The sequence below is a fragment of the Phocoena phocoena genome, chromosome 3 (assembly GCF_963924675.1).
Source record: "Phocoena phocoena chromosome 3, mPhoPho1.1, whole genome shotgun sequence".
NCBI lineage: Eukaryota > Metazoa > Chordata > Mammalia > Artiodactyla > Phocoenidae > Phocoena > Phocoena phocoena.
The window spans coordinates 127,712,510-127,733,940 of record NC_089221.1 but is presented as its reverse complement, the minus strand read 5'-3'; the positions used below and the strand labels follow the sequence as shown (position 1 = coordinate 127,733,940).

The window sequence follows — 21,431 nt, the reverse complement described above, 5'->3', positions numbered from 1 at the left end:
AAAGCCCTAAAGTGAAAGTGAGTTGAAGAAGAACAAGAATGTCTGAAGTGGAATGAATGAGGGGAAGTGGTTTATAATGATGTCAAAAAAATTGAGGAAGATAATGTAGGGCATTTTAAGGCATGCTGTAGGGTTTTTCAAAAGCAGATTTATTGAGATTTAATAGACAAGAAATCGCACATATTTGATAACATTGGTTTATGTATACACCAGTGAAACTGTCACCACAGTCAAGAGAATGAAAATGTCCATCATCCCCCAAAGTTTCTTCTTATCGCTTGGAAATTAATTCCTCTTCCCCAACTGGCTCTCTGCCTCATCCCCAGGCAACGACTGACCTGTTTTCTGCCACTATATATTCATTTGCATTTTCTAGAATTTGGTATAAGTAGAATCATAACATATGCACTCTTGTTTTTACTGATTTCTTTCACTCAGCATACTTATTTTGAATTTAATCCGATTTTCTATGTGTACCAAGAGTTCATTCCTTTCTGTTGCTGATTAGTATTCTATCGTATGGATGCCTATGATGGACATTAGAGTTAATTTTAGTTTTTGGCTTTTACAAATAAAGCTGCTGTGAACATTCCTGTACAAATGTTTGCATGCACATGTATTGGATGTTGTACGTTGTATTCTGCACATGCCTAATACTTAATTCTCTTGGATAAACATTAGGAGTGGCATGGCTGGATCATATAGTCAGTGAATACTTAACCTGAGGAATTGCCTGTTTTCCAAAGGGATTGCATCATTTTACACTCCCACTAGCTGTGTGTAAAAGTTCATTTCTCTACATCCTTGCCAGTATTTGGTAATATTAGTTTTTAAAATTATAGTCATTTTAGTAAGTGATTAATGGCATCTCATTATGATACCATAGCATTTCCCTGATGACTAATGATGTTGGGCATCTTTTCCTATTCTTATTTGCCATCAGTATATCTTTAGTGAAGTGTCTGTTTAAATCTTTTGGTCAGTTTTAAATCATTTCGTTGTTAGAGGTCTTCATATATTCTGGCTGATGGTTCTTTATTAGATATATGACTTGGAAACAATTTCTCCTAGTCTGTGGCTTCTCTTTTTATTCTCTTAAATTGTGTCTTTTGAATACCAGAGGTCCAATTTATCATTTATTATTTTATGATTTGTGCTTTTGGTATCAGCTAAGAAATCTTTGCCTCATCCTAGGTCACAAAGGATTTCTCCTACATTTTATTCTAGGAGTTTTAGATTTTATATTTAAGGCTATGAGCCATTTTGAGTTAATTTTTTTGTATGTAGTATGAAGAATGGATTAAGGTTTCAATTTAAATTATGGATATCCAATTATTCCAGCACTATTTGTTGAAAAGGTGATTCTTTCCAGCACAGAATTGCCTTTGTTATTGTATCAGTTGGATCTATTTCTGAACTATCTATTCTGTTTCATTTATACATTTTTCTATCTTTACACCAATACCACACTCTTGATTATTGCAGTGTGTGTATAATAAGCCTTGAGATAGGTAGTGTTAAGCCTCAAAGTTAATTTTTTTTTTTTTTTGCTAAGTTGTTTTGGCGATTCTTGGTCCTTTTCCTTTCCGTGTGAATATAAAACTGTCCTTCTCATACAGTGACAGTTTTATTTCTTTCCTTGTCAGTTTCTCCTCTAAAGCTTGCTGCTGTTTTGAGTAGATTGCACTGAACTTATAAGTCAATTTGCAGAATTAAACATTATAAAAATAATGAGCTGACACATGAATGTGATGTAGCTCCTTTAAGTCTTTCATTTCTGTTAGCATTGTTTTATAGTTTTCAGTGTACAGGTGTTTCACATCTTTTGTCAGATTTGCCCCCAAACCTTTCATACTTAAAAATTCTACTGTAGATGTTTTAAATTTTAATTTCTGGTTATTTATTGATTGTATATGGAAGTACAACTAATTATTGTATATTGATCTGGTATACTTCAACCTTCCTGAGCTTACTAATCAGTTCTAGTACCATTTTTTGGTAGAATACATTGGGTTTTCTGCATAGAAGATCATGTTATCTACAAGTGAATGTGGTTTTGCCCTTTCCTTTCCCAACCAGACGGTTTTAATTTCTTTTTTGCCTTATTGCACTGACTAGAAACTCCAGTACAATGTTTAATAGAAGTTGTGGGAGTAATTCCTTCCACTTTTTTCTTCATTGTCAAGATTGTTTTAGCTATTCTAGGGCCTGTTTCTTTCCATGTAAGTTTTTTTTTCAAAACAAGCAACTTTTTTTTTTTTTATGCGGTATGCGGACCTCTCACTGTTGTGGCCTCTTCCATTGCGGAGCACAGGCTCCAGATGCGCAGGCTCAGCGGCCATGGCTCACGGGCCTAGCCGCTCCGTGGCATGTGGGATCCTCCCGGACCGGGGCATAAACCCGTGTCCCCTGCATCGACAGGCGGACTCTCAACCACTGCGCCACCAGGGAAGCCCAACAAGCAACTTTTTATTGAAGTATAGTTGATATACAGTGTTGTGTTGGTTTCAGTTGTATAGCAAGATGATCCATTTATATATATATGTATTCTTTTTCAGATTCTTTTCCATTATAGGGTATTACAAGATATTGAATCTAGTTCCCTGTGCCATACAATAGGTCTTTGTTGTTTATCTGTTTTATATATAGTAGTGTCTATCTGTTAATCCTATACTCCTAATATATTCCTCCCTACCTTTCCCCTTGATGACCATAAGTTTGTCTTCTATGTCTGTGAGTCTATTTCTGTTTTGTAAATAAGTTCATTTGTATCTTTTTTTAGATTCCACATATAAGTCATATCTTATGATATTTGTGTTTCTCTTTCGGACTTACTTCACTTAGTATGATAATCTCTAGATCCATCCTTGTTGCTGCAAATGGCATTATTTCATTCTTTTTTATGGCTGAGTAATATTCCATTGTATATATGTGCCACATCTTCTTTATCCATTCATCTGTTGATGGACAGTTAGGTTGTTTCCATGTGTTGGCTACTGTAAATAGTGCTGCTATGAACATTGGGGTGCATGTATCTTTTCAAATTAGAGTTTTCATCTTTTCTGGATATATGCCCAAGAGTGGGATTGCTGGATCATATGGGAACTCTATTTTTAATTTTTTTAAGGAACACCATATAAATTTTAAAATAATTTTGTCTAAGTCTACAAAAATTAAAACAAAACTTGCTGTCATTTTTAAGAGAAGTTGCTTTAAGCCTATAGATCAATTTGGGCATCATTAACATCTTTATTGTTTATAGTCTTCATATCAGGGACCATGGTATATCTCTATTTATTTGATTTCTTTTAATGACATTTTGTGATTTTCTTCCTAAAATCCTACATGTTTTGATAAGTGTAAGCCTAAGTGTTTCAGTTTCTTCGGAGTGATTAAAAATGGTACTGTCTTTATTTGTGTTTGCATGTTTTTATTAGTATAGAGAAATGTGATTGATTTTTGTGTTGATCTTGTATCCTCTTACTTTGCTGAACTCACTTAGTTTTAGGCATAATATTGGTAAATTCCTTTGGATTTCCTACATAGACAATCATTCATATCATTTGCATATAGGGACAGTTTTATTTCTTTCCTTTCTAATCTATATGCTTCTAATTTTTCTTTCTTGTGTTATTTTGGTGGGTAGAATTTCCAGTATTATGTTGAAGGAGAATGGTGAGAGCAAACATCATTGTCTTGTTCCTGGTCTAAGAGGGGAATCATTCAATCTTTCATCATTAAGTATTATATTTTCTGTGGGTTGTATTTTTTTGATTTTTGTTTGTTTGGTATATGCTCTTCATTAAGTTAGGGAAATTCCTCTCCGTTACTATTTTGCTGAGAATTTTTTTTTTATCATTCATGAGTATTGGATTTTTGTCAAATGCCTGTTCTGTGTCAATTGGTGTAATCATTTATTTTTTCTTTGTATCTTGTTGGTTAATTTTCTATTTTGAGCCAGCTTTGAATACTTGGAATACATTTCACTTAGTCATAGTGTATAATTTTTTTTTATAGATTGTTGAATTTTGTTTGTTAATATTTTTTGAGGATTTTTATGTCTATGTTCATGGGAGATATTGATCTGTAGTTTTCTTTCACTGTACAGTCTTGGTATGGTTTTGGTAATAATTTCCTGATAAAATGATTTGGGGAGTATTCCCTCCTCTTCTATTTTCTGGAAGAGATTGTGTAAAATCAGTGTCAATTCTTTAAATTTTGGTAGAATTCTCCAGTGAAACCATTTTTCCTTTTTTGTGAGGTCTTTAAAAATCAACTTTTTACATAGTTATAGGATCATGCAGATGATCTATTTCATCTTAATTGAGTTTTGGTGTTTGAAGAAATGGTCCATTTCTTCTACCTTGCAAAATTTATGAGGCTGAAGTTGTTCATAATATTCTCACATTATCCTTTTAATGACTGCAAGATCTATAGTGACTTGTTAATATCTATCTCTACAATTTCCAACATCTTTTTCAATTCTGGTCTGTTTTTTCTTCTTTGACTGATTTTTCTCTTCATTATGAGTATCATTTTCCAGTTTCTATACATGCCTGATGATTCTTGATTTAGTGGTAGACATTGTGAATTTTACCTTGTTGGATGATAGATACTTCTGTGTTCCAATACATATTTTTGAAGCTTTTTTCTGTAGTTCAGTTAGGTTACTTGGAAACAATTGTTAGGTGGCACCAGAGCAAGATTTAAATATAGAGCTAATAATTTCCCACTATTGAGGCAAGACCCTTCCGTGTATTCTTGCCAGGGAATTGTAAAGTTTTCCAGTCTGGCTGGTGGGGACAGGCATTAATCTTGACTTTTTGTGAGCTTCAGTTACTGTTTCCTCCTTCCTTTCTGGTGTCTCTTTTCCCAGACTCTGATTTTCCTTACATATATGCACTGACCAGTATGCTCCTAAATACTAGAAGTGGACCCTCTGCAAGTCTCTGGAGCTCTCTTTCTGTGCAGCTTTCTCCTCTTTGGCTTCTGCTCTGTGAATATAGCTGCCTTGGTCTTTCTGTACTATTAGTTCTTTCTCCTCCACTCTGGAAGTCTGTTGGCCCCTGCCTGGACTCTCTTGTCCTGTGTCATACCTAGAAGTGTTCTCAAGGCAGTAAACTGGGCAATCAGAGGGGTCACCTCAATTTGTTTCCCATCTCTCAAGGGTCACTGTCCTTCACAGCCTGATGTCTAATACCTTTAAAGCCATTGCTTCATACACTTCTCTGGTTTTTCCATTGGTTCAGGTGAAAGTTCCCATCCGTTCCCTATTACTTCACTTTGATCAGAAACAGAAGTTTGGAATTGGTTTATAAAATTTAATTTTGTTTTATAATTATGTAAAATTTTTTGTGGTTACAAAGTCAAATCAACAGAACATGGTATATTCAAAGAAAATTAGGTATGATTTCTGTCCCTTCTATCTTATTTCCTTCCTCCCTGGGGTAGGAAGTGTCTAAGGTAGCCAGTTATTCCCACCTCCTGATATTCATGGCCTTTTGTAATACCCTCTGCATAAGTAAGCAGCTTCTAACCAATGGCATATGGCAACATAGAGGGGATGTCACTTATATATTGATAATAAGATTATAAAAGTTTGTGACTTCCCTCTTGCTTACAGACTCTTCTCTTGACTCCATAGATAAGCAAGTTGTAAGTTGGATGGCAAAGTACTGTGGGTGGCTTCCTCTCAACAACCAGCAAGGACATGAATGCCCTTAGTCCAACAATCCTTGAGGCATTAAATTGTGCCAACAATCGTGTAGTTGAGCTTAGAAATGAATCTCTCCCCATTTGAGTCTTCAGATGAAAGAGATCCCAGCCTGGGCCAATACCTTGATTATAGATTTGTAGAAGACCCCGAAGCAGAGGCCTCAGATAATCCATGTCCAGATTCCTGGCCAACGTAAACTGTGAAACAATAGATGTGTGTTGTTTTAAGCCACTAAGTTTTGGGGTAGGTTGCTACAATTCAATAGATAACTAATAATACCTTTTATAGATTATATTTTATTTGATGGCTTATTCTTCCATCATTTGCTTTTTATTTTTAAGGTAAACATATACAGTTGATTTTCATTATTCACAGATTCTGTATCTGCAAATTCACCTACTTGCTAAAATGTATTTATAATCTCAAAATCGATACTCACAGTGCTTTTTCAGTCATTGGCAGACATGCACAGAGTAGCAAAAAATTTGAGTTACCACATGCACACATTCCCGGCTGAGTTTAAACAAGGGGATGCTCTGCCTTCCTGTTTCAGCTCTCATACAGAGATGAACAGATGACGGGGATGGTAGGGGCAATTCAGTGTAGTGCAAGAAACTCCAGCTCTGGAGTCAGTTGGATAGGGTTTGAATCTAACTCTGGCCTTTGTTACTGGACCTCAGGCAAATTACTTAACTGTTCTGAACCTTGGGGGTTTTTTTGGTAAAATAAAGAAAATAGAATCCACCAACATAAGTTGTTTTTAAGGTTATAATCTTAATTATACAAAGTTGTAATTTAAGAGTATAATCTATTTTATGTTGATTTATTCCCCTTTGGAGAAATGGTTCAGTATTCACTAATTCTGTGCAGCAACTTAACTGAACATAGCTACCATGAATAAGTAGAATTAACTGTATACATATTCACATTTTTAGAAAATAAATGGTAATAACAAACTATTTTCATTTTTTTCTACTTTTTTTCCCCTCATATAACATTATATCCTGAAGTTACCTCCATATTAGTACATAGAGACACTTCTCTCTGTCTCTCTCTTACAGCTGAATAGTACTGTTTTGTGTGTATACTGTAATTTATACAGCTAGACCTGTTAGCAGATGTTCGGGTTGACTGATGTCTTTTGGTATTAAAAATAGTAGCGCAATGAGTAACTTTTTTTTTTTTTGCCAATGTGTATTTGGGATATATTCCTGGAATGGAGTTTCTGAGTTAAAAGGCAAAAGCTTACATGTAGTGTTGTGGTTTTAGACGCTTTGATAATCCTCCCCTTAAGAGGTAGAGCTCAATTCCCATTCATTTGATTGTGGGCACCCTTAGTGATTCACTTTCAGGAAATAGAATACAAAAGAAGTAATGAGATGTCATTTTTAATTTAGGTTATAAGAAGACTATGGCTTCTATCTTGTGTATGCTCTCTCACTATCTTTCCCTTGACTCACTGGTGTGGGTAGAAGCCCGCTTCCATACTAGGAGGGAGGCTTGAGAGGGAAGACCCCTACCATGTCATGGGGATAATAGAGTAGCCGAAGGAAATTCCCCCATGGTGAATAACTGAGCTTGGAAATTGAAATTCTGAGGCTTGTCATCAGCTACTTGATCGAGTTTAGAAGCATATCCTCCTCCAGTTCAGCCTTGAAATAATTGCAGCCCTGGCTGACAGCTTGACTGCAACCTCATGACAGACTAGACCTGAACCACCCAGCTAAGCTATTCCCACATTCTCCAATCACAGAAACTATGAAACAGTTAACTACAACAATATATATAGTTTCAGACTGCTAAATTTCAGGTAATTTGTTACACAGCAATAGATAATGAATACATATAGTTTTGTTAACTATTGCCAAATCTTCTGTATAGGGGCTATACCATTTTTCTGTCCCATGAGTAATATATGAGAATTCCAGGTTCCCGTGACTCTACTAACACTGTGTATTTCCAAACTAAGAATACTTTTTTTTTTAACAAGGTAATAGATGAGAAATAGTAAATTACTGTGGCTTTAATTTTTATTTCTTTTATTATAGGAGAGGACTCCTCTCTACCTTCTTTTTAAATTAAATATTAAAATAAGGACAGCTTCCCATCATGCTTAGGATAAAGAGCTAACATTTTCACAATTTCTACATGGCTCTGCACAATCTGATCCCTTCCCATATCAACTTCCACTGGTATCACTGCTTTAGGATTCTGAATTAATCATTACTATACCGTTGGTGCATAACACAGTGAGTGACTACAGTGTCTTACGCACAAGATGTTCAATAAAGATTGATGTAACTGTGGAAGTTTAAATTGGAGTGCTGTTGGTTGCCCATTTCTGACCCTCTTCTTTGTCTTGATGAAATTTTAGGCCTTTTTCCTCCCCTCATACTCCTAAATTTTGGCTTGCCCCCAAGTTTAAACATACATTAAAGGGTAAGGATATGCACAACATCCTCCCTCAGCTGCTTACTCTCAGAATCCGAAGACCCTAGAAACATTTCCTGTTAAAGTACCCTGGTTTTGCCACTTGCACACCTCCATCTCTTGAAAGTTCCTGCTAACCCTTCTTACACCTCCCTACTAAAGAAAAGCCTTTTTCTGTTTGATTTTGTGAGGTGCTTGCAGCTGTCTGAGATTGGTGCATTCTCCCTATTGCAATAATCTTTCTGAATAAAATCTCTTCATATCTAAATCCAGACATGTTTTTATTTGACATGGGAAACAAAACTGCTAATGTAAAATTGCTGCTCATTTAATTACACACAAGCCAGAAATCATGGCTTGTTGTGAAATCTATGATGATTCCAAATTGTATCTATTTATGTACAGGAAACATCAGTTTGTTAGTATGCCTTTTTTTTAAGTAAAAAAGCTTGATGTAAGGTAAAGGTTATGATAAGTGTTTCGTTGGTTCTTTTTTTTTTTAATCAAGTGATTTTTCCCCCTGAAGTCTAACCTCCTCACTCTCTTCCTCTCTTTTCTTTCCTTCTGTTGTTTTAGTCTCCTCCTTCTCGGTCTCAGTCTCCTGGTTTCCCACTTCTGTTCCTGTGCTTCCATTTTTCACGCTTAAGTTTCCCATCTCTCTGTCTCCACAAGCTTCTCCTTCCCCCATTATTCTTGTTTTCTCCTAGTCTCTGATTCTCATCTCCTCTTCCCTCTCACTTTATTTTCTTCAGTCGGCCTCTGCAACTTGTTACTGCAGTAGTAGTAGTTTCCCCTAGAGAATTCCATATAATCGTTTTTAGCGTAAAGTTCATTATTTCTGTGTGTCCTCTTTCTCTGCTCCTCAGTGAACTCTTCCATCACTCTGACCCCCTTTTCCCACAGTGGAATCTCCATTCCACGTTTTCACCCCTCTCAGAAAGTAAAATCTCCCGGTAGAGGGCTGTGCCATTTACAAACACTTTTAGGTAAAGTCTCCAATGAGAATATTTTACTGTTCCAAATTCTTCCTCTTCCACCAAATGAAGCTTTCTAATAGAGGACATTCACTCAAACTTCTTACCCAGTCCTCCTATAAAATCTCTCTGCAAAATTTTGCATGTTACTGGTTTGTATAATTCTCCTTTATGTCATCTGTTCCCCCTCCCCTCGCTGCCGCGGTGGTACAGCCCGGCCTCCGAATAAACCGAATTCCTCTGCTTGTACGGAACCGGCCGGCCTCTCAAGATGGCAGTTCCCACTGAGACACAGCGCATGGGAGCGGCCATATTGCCTCCTGAACAAAGCCGCCCAGGGTGCGGAGTGGGCAAAGCTGCCCGGTACCGAACAGCGCAGGCCCGGGAGCCCAGTGCTTTGCTCACCCAGACAGGAAGCGGGAGAGTTCGCCGCTATGGATGTGACAGCTGTCCCGGGTTAAGCCGTGACGGGCGTTTCTAGATCTGATAACGGAACTGCAGGTCAGAAGGCGGACATGTGTGGTGAGGAGTGAGTCTTTTGGATTGGTAATGGGACGGGAGGGGTCCGTGAGTGTCAGTGATTGGAGACTGATGAAGTCACTGGTGGGGAAGGTATGTAGGATTAGGGTTGGGCTTATTTGGGAGTCAAGGATGGGGTGAGCTGTGAGGTTAGTAATTGGATAACGGTGTGTCAGTGACGGGGTTGTCTGTGGGATCAGAAATGGTGTGTAGGGGGTCTGACTGGTGATGACTGGGGCAGGGATTTAGGGGACTCTGAGGAATCAGTGATTGGTGAGGGAGGCTGTGGACTAAATGATGAGGGCATCCATGTGGCAGTCAATGATGTGGTGGGCATGGGGCAGATCTGTGGGGTATGTGATTGCTAGGTCCGAGGATTCAGAGATTTGGAGGGAGCAGTAACGGGATCAGGGAATCTTGATGATCATCCCTACTGTTTTTTACATACATTAAAATTTCCACAGGTCATATGCAACCTTAAAGGTCAAATCTCTTCTCAACCATTATGCCCTTAGTCTGGTGCCCCGCATAAAAATGATCATTTTGAAACAAGACCAAACAAATCAAAAAAGATAGGATTATTATGAAAAGTGTGATTTTCGTCCTACCTTTTTCTAAGTTTATTGAAATCATTTTATATTTATTCAAGAAACATTTATTGAACACCTCTTGGGTGCCCAGAGATAAGTATGACTATTTCTCCTGGTTGTTTCCTTCCAGATCTATTTTGACAAAGCCTGGAATACCCCATATAAAACAGTCTGTCTATCATGGGAGCACCCACTTCCTCTGAACCAGTTAAGTCTTACCTACCTGACTCCTTCTGGGACTGAGAAGGATTTCCCAGGTATGTACCTTCTTACGTTAGGGTATATTCCGTTGTATCAGTGGTTCCAACATACCACCATTTTTCTATGCAGACAACCATACTGTTGAAATCAGCAATAAAAATTTAAATGGAAAACATCTTAAAATGAACATTTTGGTCCATGAATATTGATTGGCAGGAAAGTCTGCTGAGTTGAAGGAAAATATGAGAGCTCTTGGGAGATTATTAGAATTCAGCGGCTGATTCCTTTCTGGGGAATAAGGGAATACATTCCTCAGTTTTTCATTTGCTCATTACCCATTCTTATTGCCGGGGAGCTTCATCTTTGTGTGTGTGTGTGTGTGTGTGTGTGTGTGTGTGTGTGTGTGTGTGTATTGCCTTATGAAAACATTAGAGTGGAATTGCTGGTTCATAGTGGAGAAAATAAATTGTTAATAAATCAACAGGAAACATATATTCACATCTATACAATTAAATTAAAAAACCTTGTCCAAGTTCTGTATGATCATAGTATGTAGTCACAAGAGGACTTCCTTCACATGATACGTGCTGATCTTTGTATAAAGACCGAACAGTCTTCTCCCACAGGTTGGCCTAACATCTACCTGACTTCTGTGGTAGTTGCTTCTAGACTGGTGAATGTGGAACCTGCAGTCTGCGTCTGATCTGTGAAAACATCCTTCTGATCACCAATTTTGCCTTTTCAGGCATCTACCTTTTTAGAAGAGAACAGAAAATGATGAAGTCCCAGGTGAGTTTCTTTAATTTTTAATTTCTTAAATTTCTTATTTTGGTTCTTCATACAATCAAATGGAAAAATAAAGATAGCTAAAATTAGGATCAGGGAAAGACAGCCAAAATAAAGATCCAGACCTAGAAATAGTTGCTAGGTAATATGTAGACAGATACATTTCCCATGGGAAGAAATTATTTCTTGCCATATAAGACTAAGATTTCATTTTTGGGTCTTTCTCTAGGTGGTGGAGTGTGCAGTGTTCTCACCAACACTCCTGTGGTAAATGCAATTATAAATTTCTTGTAGCTGTATCACAGAATGATTTCTTTTAGAGGGAAGTTATCATAATGTCATAGCCAAACTCCTTAACTTTATCCTTTAGCGCTGGAGTCATCAAACTATTGCCTAAATTCAGTTCTCCAACTGTTTTTGTAAATAAAGTTTTATTGGCAACACAGCCATGCCATTTGTTTACATATTGTCTATGGCTTTTTTTGTAGTACAATGGCACCATATGGCCTGCAATGCTGAAAATATATACTTTACTGAAAAAGTTTGTTGACCTCTTCTTTAGAGGACCAGATTGATTATAGAGGCTTCCTATTGGCCAGCTTTCTCTACCGATAAAGTCTAGATAATATAGGATGGATACATTTTGAATGGTCTTCCAAAATACATATTTCTTTCAAAAAGTAGTTCTTGAAATATAATTGTCTGGCAGAGCTTTGGAGAGCAAGGGTCACTGAAGCTCTGTACCCTTTACTATGGTTTCAGATTTTGTAGGATTACTGTCTAACTTGGGGCTAGTTCCTTCTCTGTGTTTCTGTTTTTAACAGTCTGTTATTTTTTTCTCCCTGCCAATATTCACTATATATACGGTATAAAAATCTTTAACTATATAAAAAGATAAAAATTTAAACACTGAGGTACCTTTTAACTTAAACTCCCCTCCTCCTGAGATTATCAGTATTAACCATTTGTTTCTAACCTTGTGATGGAGCGTACATGTGTAATAGTACCAGTGCCAGGGGTGTCTCTTACTTTCTTGTTCCTTTTTTGGGGAAAAATAATGTTATAGTAAACATTCTGTTTTGCAACTTGATTTTTAACTTTACTGTCCAGTATAAAAATTTTTGTATGTATTTTGAATATCTTCCTATGCTAGTATATAGAATTCTCCTTTATTATTTTAGCAGATCCATAATATACCCTGTGGATTGGAATTGTTTCTTCATCTGTAAAATGGAGATTGTAATCCTCATAGGGTTGTTGTGGAAATTGAGTAAAAACCACACTTAGAACAGTAACTGGGAATGGTTTGTTTTATATTTAAGTATTAGCTATTATTATTATATAATCATTATTATTGTCAAATCTTGGAATCAGCTTTTGCATTAGGAGTTCTTATGTATATTTTACAGTGGAGCTTAACAAATGAGTTCTATTGTGAAAAGACAGGTGTTTTTCCTTTTTGGGTCTCAGTAGCTTTGGAGCTGTGCTGTCCAATATCTCATGTGGTTATTGAGCACTTGAAATTGGCTAGTCTGAATTGAAGTGTGCTTTGAGTGTAAAGTACATAGTGGGTTTTGAAGATATAATTGCAGAAATTCATTAATAATTTTTAAAGATTGATTACGTGTTGAAATGATATTTTGAATATACTGGGATAAATATATATTATTGAAAATAATTTTTTGAATGTTGCTACTAGAAAATTTAAAATTACTTATCTGGTTGGCTTTATATTTCTGTTAGAGCTGCTTTAAAGATGAAAATGGATTTTTTATTGGCCCAATAAATCCAACTATCATGGCTAATTAACTTGCTTATTAGCTCAGGAAGAAAGATTTATATTTTTTCCATACAGTCCAGAAGTGAAGTCATCATTTTCATACATATCTATCTTTCTTTTCTCCCTCTTAACACCTACTCCCCTTCCATTTCCTCCATCTCTTCCATTCGTCCAGTCACTCAAGCAGTAAAAATTGCTTGTAGCTGATTGGAAAGTACAATTTTCCACTGATTATGCACTATTTTACTCAAAATTAACAAAATTTATACATATTTAGTATATTAAAGCATTCTAGTATCATTGATAAAGCAAAGTTAGAATGTCAGCATTACGTTTATTAATTTTCTTAACAGAATGGTTTCCCTCTACATTCTACATTTATCTTCCACATTTTACTGTTCTTTAGATCACAAGAATATTATTGACAGTGCACAAAACTGTTCTTAACTAAGCATGAAATTTATTTTATTCTCTATAATTTTCATTCATTCCTTTTTAGCAAACATTTCTTGAGTAGTCAATATATGTCACAGGTGCTGGCTGGCTGTGAAATATCTCAAGAGTTACACATGGTTCTTGGGAAGAATGCAGAGAAAAATGGGGTGAACAGATGTGGAAACTAACATTAACACATAAAAGCTCTATAATAGACATGGGAGCAAGGGACTTTTATAGTCGATAAGGGGGAGCAGCCAGCTTTATAAATAAGTCAAGGATAAGAGTCTTAAAAGATTATTAAACTCTGGATCATGAAGGAAGTAGGATGAGGGTAGGAAACAGCATTTGAAAAAGTAGAAAAGGCTGAGAATTTGAGGAAAACTAAAGCGGAGGGTGTCTCATGGCAAGTTTGTCTGAAGATGGCATTAAGGTAATAAAATATAAAAGGTCTTGTTTACAGTATCAAGGAAGGCATTGTGGAATAAGTACAGTGGTCAAGAACCCAGCTACTGAGTCAGGACACCAGCTTTTAAATTTGACAGTTAATCACTCATATATTCAGTGTAACCTCTGGCAAGAAGTGACTTAACCACTGTAATCCTCAATTCTCTCATATGTAAAGTGGGAAAACTAAAGGGGTTGTTATGGGAACAAACTGAATGCTTGGCAGCTTGATGGTGTGAATATGAGACTTGATGTGGGTGAGAGAAACCTTAACATTGAGATGATTGAGATGAGACTAATTATATATGCAAGGATGGACCCAAAGGAGTCTTTTAAGCAGGGGAATGTTGATATTTAATTTTTTTTTCATTCTGAAAGCAATATTTGATAATAATGGAATAATTAGGGGAAAACTCTCAAAGTAGTTTAAAATAATACAAATCACTCAGATTCCACTATTATGAACATACATAATGGTGGCATAATTAAAATAGTCAGTTTACCCTCCAGAAACACCTCTGGCTCTGCAGTTACCCAAGTCCTTTATTTCAGTGTCATGTCAATAATTTGTTATAGTTTTCTCGTGAATGTTACCTGCATATTTCTTAAGTGTGTTTTTCAATATATTGCTGTTATAATTGATGTATTTCATTATATTCCTAACTATTGCATATATATAGGAGAACTGTTAGATTTAGAAGAAGCTAAGATTTCTTTCCTATGAAATGAGGGGATTGGATTAGAATCTTCAAGAACTCTGACATTCTCTGATTCTCTAAATGCGGCTTTTCTCTTTTTTATATGTTATACTTTAAAAATCCTTCTCTATAATTATTAATAAAGGGCTTCCCTCGTGGCGCAGTGGTTAAGAACATGCCTGCCAATGCAGGGGACATGGGTTCGAGCCCTGGTCCAGGAAGATCCCACATGCTGCGGAGCACCTAAGCCCATGCGCCACAACTACTGAGCCTGCGCCCAAGAGCCTGCGAGCCACAACTGCTGAGCCCACGTGCCACAACTGCTGAAGTCTGTGACCCTTAGAGCCCATGCTCCACAACAAGAGAAGCCACCGCGATGAGAAGCCCGTGCACCGCGAGGAAGAATAGCCCCTGCTCCCAGTAACTAGAGAAAGCCTGCGTGCAGCAACAAAGACCCAATGCAGCCAAAAATAAATACATTAAAAAAAATTATTAATAAAAATCTTCCCAGCCAGGTTTTGTTTTGTTGTTATATAATTTTGGGTATTTTTAGAGTTTAAATTTTTACTCCATCCAGAATATATATTTTTCTCTTTTCCAAGACATAAGATATCATTGTATTAGTTATAATTGATGTATTTTATTATGGCAGCTAGGGCTGCCCTAACAGAATACCACACACTGTGTGGGTTAAACAACAGAAATTTTTTGTGTCACAGTTCTGGAGACTAGAAGTCAAAACTTAAGGTATCAGCAAGGCTGGTTCCTTCTGAGGGCTGTGAGAGAAGGATCTGTTCCAAGTCTCTCTCTTTGGCTTGTAGATAACTATCTTCTCCTCATGTCTCTTCATACTGTCTTCCCTCTGTGTGTGTGTCTCTCTCTGTTCAGATTTCTCCTTTTGATGTCGACCTCAGTCATATTGGGTTAGGGTCCACCCTAATAACCTCATATAACTAATTACATCTGCAGTAACCCTATTTCCAAATAAGGTCACATTCTGAGGTACTAGGGGTTAGGACTTCAACTTATGAATTTTCAGGGTATGCAATTCAGCCTCTAACATATGGCTTCAACATTATTCTTTTCCTGTTAACTGTCCAGTTGTTTCAGTACTATTCATTGAATAATACATCTTCCTCTCAGCTGTATGTTTTTTTATATTAAACTCAAATCTTTATGTAATGCTATTTCTTTTCTAATTTATTAGTGCACAGAGATACATTTTCATAGTTACATTCAGTGTGTACATATTAACTTATGCTGTTTTTTTCATTTATTCTTTCATGTATTTCCACATGTTGAAAGAGCTGTATATTATTCCATCAAATTTAAGTAATTGTTTCCTTATTATTACATACTTGAATTGTTTTCCAAAATTCCTCTCAGCTGCTTTAATGCTGCCCTTAAATTACCATTTGTATTAGGTAGGCATTTTATGATTTACCTCTTCTGTTTTCCTGTACTGTCTGGGTCTTCTTGCCAAAGGCAGGATTTTGCATTGGTTCTCCCAAATACTCTGATACAAAACTAGATGTAGGTATAGTTTTGCATACTGTATTAGAGATGATAAGAATGATCACTTTAGATTAACAGGAATATACTGTTACAGGGGTTAGTATCATTCAAGGATGTGGCTGTGGATTTCACCCAGGAGGAGTGGCAGCAACTGGACCCTGCTCAGAAGACCCTGTACAGGGATGTGATGCTGGAGAACTACAGCCACCTGGTCTCAATGGGTAAGGATGACTTCCCTGTATAACTCAGACTTGTCCAATCAAGTGCCTTTCCTTATCAGTCTCTGTGGTTAGGTGGTTCCTGACATATATAATGACTTTTATGATCTTCGTACCTTCCCCAATGGAGGTCATTACTTTGCTGAGGGCCAAATGTACTACTTCATTGTAGACCTCCTTAAACTGCACCTTCTCTTTTGCCTTCTGTGCAGTCTATCCCAGGTCCTCTGATTTCCATTTTTTTTTTTTATTTCCATTTAATAGGGCATCCAGTTTCCAAACCAGATGTCATCTCCAAGTTGGAACAAGGAGAAGATCCATGGATCATAAAGAGAGACATACCAAATTGGATCTATCCATATGAAGATCAGGCAGATGGGCGACAAGGGAAGTGAAATATCAGGTTTTTTTTTTAATTGATTGATGCCTGAGGCTTATGTTTCTCTCCTTAGTGAATTCTCTTATTCTTTGTTCCTATGCTGAGAATTTACTAGGCATTCAACAAATAATCAATTAAATAACTGTGAACCTTTATAGGGGATAGCTATTTCTTATTGATTGTATATGTATATATTATGTATTAAATATATATTTGTTTAATATAGTTAATATATATTTAATGCATTTTATGAAAAGGCTTAATAGGCAATAGAAGGCAAATTCCTTCTAAGAACACAGGTTGCATTACAGAATTAAATGTCAAATACTGCTACTGTTTTTAAAAGTTCAGAGAAAATTAGAGTCTAAAGAAACGAAACAGAATTTGAAAAAGCATTTTTCAGAGCATGCAGCTGTAGCTGCTTTGAAAGATATATTGAGTATTGATGATGCTGAGAGAGGGAGGTGAAGACAAACTGTTGATGGGGGGTGGGCATGAAGAGTATATGAACAAAACCTTGAAGTTAGGGAAATATGGCTTTTCTGGGAGAACTTTGCTAGTTTTATTTGATAATGTAGAGAAAGAATTTATGGGGAACTGTGGAATTCAAGCTTGGATTCTTGGTGTGAATCTGATACTGAATCCACAGCAGGATTTTGGGTTTTTCTATTGTTTGTATTAGTCGTTATTTAAGAAAGTAGACTGAGGAGAGTTAAAGTATTTTGAATACAGAAGAGACCTTGTTTCTTTGGCTAGTGGTGGCAGGATAATACTAGTCAAGTATATATAGCAAATTATAAAATAAACGCATTTGAAAGGTGAAAAGCATTTCCCTTCAGAAAGCAGGAGAAATGGGAAGACTCTAAAAGAGTAATCCAAGATTAGAGTGATAATAACTCAGATAGTTTTCTATCTCCTTTAGGTATAGTTTTCCCATAAATATTTCGCTTTAACATCCTTGTCTAACCATTTCCCTCATCATACTATTTGCTGTCTGTCTTATGAAATGGCCTGTCTCATCCCAGTTTTGAGTTCATCACCTTCATTGGATCAGTCATTTTTTATACTCCTCTGCATTCTATTAATTATTCTTTATGACTGTTTTATTTTATCTTTCTTTCCTTTAGACAGGAAAAGTAACCTTGACAACACCCAATCATGTATTTTGGGGTCTGTTTCCTTCCATAATAAGATACTGAAAGGAGTCACAAAGGATGGTTCATTTTACTCCATATTAAAAGTCTGTCAAGGTGATGGCCACCTACAGAGATGTCAGAAAAACAGACTTTTCAGGCAAGTAACAGTCATCAACAACAAAACAATGACTGTGGAGTCAGACCACAAATATAATGCATTGGGCAAAATATTTCAAGAATGCATAGGGTCAGATACTTCAAGACAAAGACCCCATAACTGTGATGCATTTAAAAATGACTTGAAATCTAGTATTGACCTACCTAGTTGTAATAAGAGCAATTCAGGAAAAAACCCTGATGAGAGTTTTGGATGTGGAAAATCATCCATCCATGGTGTGTCCAATCCTGATCTTGAGAAAATTCACAATCGAGTAATTCCCTGTGATGATAATGAGTGTGGAAACATTTTCAGCAAGAAACAATCCCTTATTCAGTATCAGAATGTTGAAACTAAGGAGAAAACCTGTGTATGTATTACATGTGGAAAAGCCTTTGCTAAGAAGTCACAGCTCATTGTACATCAACGAATTCATACTGGGAAGAAACCATACAATTGTGGTGCATGTGGGAAAGCTTTCAGTGAGAAGTTTCACCTTATTGTACATCAAAGAATTCATACTGGGGAGAAACCTTATGAATGTTCTGAATGTGGAAAAGCCTTCTCTCAAAAATCATCCCTCATTATACATCAAAGAGTTCATACTGGGGAAAAACCGTATGAATGTAGTGACTGTGGGAAAGCCTTCTCCCAGAAATCACCCCTCATTATACATCAGAGAATTCACACTGGAGAGAAACCTTATGAATGTAGAGAGTGTGGTAAGGCCTTCTCCCAGAAGTCACAGCTGATTATACATCATAGAGCTCATACTGGAGAGAAGCCCTATGAGTGTACTGAATGTGGAAAAGCCTTCTGTGAGAAGTCCCACCTCATCATACATAAAAGGATTCACACTGGAGAGAAACCCTACAAATGTGCTCAATGTGAGGAAGCCTTCAGCAGGAAGACAGAACTCATTACACACCAGTTAATTCATACTGGGGAGAAACCTTACGAATGTACTGCATGTGGGAAGACCTTCTCCCGGAAGTCACAGCTCATTATACATCAGAGAACGCATACTGGAGAAAAGCCCTATAAATGCAGTGAATGTGGAAAAGCCTTCTGTCAGAAATCACATCTCATTGGACATCAGAGGATTCACACAGGAGAAAAACCTTACGTTTGTACTGAATGTGGGAAAGCCTTCTCTCAAAAGTCTCACCTCCCAGGGCATCAGCGGATTCATACAGGAGAGAAACCTTATATATGTGCTGAATGTGGAAAGGCATTTTCTCAGAAGTCAGACCTTGTTTTACATCAGAGAATTCATACAGGGGAAAGACCTTATCAGTGTGCTGTATGTGGGAAAGCCTTCATCCAGAAATCACAACTCACTGTACATCAGAGAATTCACAGCAGTGGTAAAATCATAATAAACTAAAAACACAGACAAGCTTTCAGTATTAGCTCAAGCCTTAATAAACAACAGAAACGTGATTAATTTGATAAATTTGTGGACAACATCTTTATAGAGAAAATTTTACAGGAGAATTCGTGTCTGTAGTGTGGTGATACCTAACTCAGCAAAGATGATGGGAAATAATTACATAAATGAAGGACATTTCACCATGGCATGTAAAGCTTTTAAAGTCATGAACTGAGTGGTCAGTAGAACAAATTATGTATATAAAATATTGTCAAATTACATATTCCTTATTATACCATAACAATAAACACATTGTGAAATTGCTAATATTAGCTTGCCATTATTTTGGCCATGTACAGTAATCCCCTATAAAGGACATGAAAAAAACTTGAGTTAAAAAAATCAATTCCTAGAAACTGTATTAATAAGGAGGGGCTTGGGAGTTCCCTGGTGGTAGGACTTGGTGCTTTCACTGCTGTGACCCAGGTTCAATCCCTGGTCAGGGAACTAAGATCCTGCAAGCTGTGCAGAGCAGCCAAAAAAAAAAAAAAGGGGGGGGGGTTGCTTAACATGATCCCTAAATATACATGTAAAATTCTTATACAAAGATGGAAAGATAGGTTGATCAGATTCAGTAAAGGTGATAATTATACATTTTCCCATCTCAAGCATATAAGTTGATCTGTATCTCTGGAAGGACCCTGGACCTTGAAATTGTTGCTTCTTGACCAAATCTCCTCTTTACTCTCCCTTACTGGGAATTTGGTATAGTGGAAAGACTTTGGTACTGAACCAGATGGTTTGGGTTTTAATCCTGGCTCAACTACTCAAAAGATTGTGTGACTTCAGGGAAGCCTACTTTACCCATCTGAATATTTTTTTTTTATTCGTAAATAAATGTACAGTGTAGAGCACACTTTCAGTTAATATTAGTTCTTTTCATCTTTCTATTGTCCTATAACAGGATGCTAAGAGTAACATGATACATCTGAACTTGCTTTGCAGTCCGGATACTCTGCTTATGTACCCCATTCCTATGACTGATTGATTTAACTGTCTTTGGCCATGGTAGTCTTGATTCCTGGTATGTTAAAGTGAGATTTTATTATACTTTTATTATTTTTTACATACCTTTATATAAGCCGTTGTGTTTGCACATAAAGACCCTGTCTAATGTCACTTTAGTTCCTTTATGACCCCTGTCCTGCAGCTGCAGCTGTTCTCCCCGGAACTGAGGACACTTAACAAAGGAAAACTCTTGGGGTAAGAATTCATGCCTGCCATAGATTTGAGAACTTAATACCTCTAAAATTTCTCCTGCCCTCCTTCCTGTGGTCCCACATATTCCTGCATGAGCGACTTAAAATGAGAACTCCTGCTGGAGCTGCTCTGCAGGAGAGCATACCTGGCAAGGATGAGGGTGTCTATATGGTAAAACATGGTTTACCCATGTTCACATTGTTCTTCCCTTAGTTCCTACTTGATTCCTTCACATTTCATGCCCACCTTATCCCCTTCCTGCATGGCTGAACTATCTATTATGAAACTGGGTGAGAATCTCTGCAGGGGAGAGGGCATACCTGATGGAGAGGGATGTGGGAATCTGTCTGGGCAAATTTCTGGTCTCATTATTAACACTGAGTTGATAGCACTGTCATCAGATATAACTGGCCATTCAGATCTGGGATAGAAGGCCTAAGAGTATACACCTCATGGGTTGAGCTACTCTGAGGGTTCCTCATAGAAGATGTCCTAACTGGCTCTTATGGAGACATGAGAAGGCCAAGGGATCATATTGGGAATATAGAGAAATTTAGTGAAGAGGGGGTTTTATATAGTGACAGGTATGGACCTTATATAGGTTTAACAAAGATTCACAGTTCCCACCTCATAGACTTCCCATTTGATCCTTCCACTGTTACAGCTCCTACGCAGCCTCATTGATCTGATAATGTGTTTCTATAAAAATCTCATTTCAGATTTAACACCTCCTGGTTTAACATTTCACCAGCTTTTTTTTTTCCAGCTTTTTACTAGAGGAGCTAGCCAGTGCAATGAGGCAAGAAAAAGAAGCACTA

The 21,431-nt window shown here is 36.9% G+C and overlaps 1 protein-coding gene across 6 annotated transcripts in view; it reads left to right on the top strand.

Moving 5' to 3' along the window:
* Positions 1-19,368, top strand: part of ZNF300 (zinc finger protein 300) — a 47,701-nt gene extending 28,333 nt beyond the window's left edge. Inside the window, exons 1-4 of one of the 6 annotated variants that reach the window (XM_065875080.1) lie at positions 11,202-11,219; positions 16,186-16,312; positions 16,574-16,700; positions 17,820-19,368. In XM_065875080.1, coding sequence (XP_065731152.1) covers positions 11,205-11,219; positions 16,186-16,312; positions 16,574-16,700; positions 17,820-19,368 — 1,818 coding nt within the window. In that variant the 5' untranslated portion in view covers positions 11,202-11,204. Of the gene's footprint in view, positions 1-11,201; positions 11,220-16,185; positions 16,313-16,573; positions 16,701-17,813 lie in introns of those variants that run through there. The other 5 variants (XM_065875083.1, XM_065875081.1, XM_065875082.1 and 2 more) reach the window with 5 other exon arrangements.
* The last annotated feature ends 2,063 nt before the right edge of the window (positions 19,369-21,431 follow it).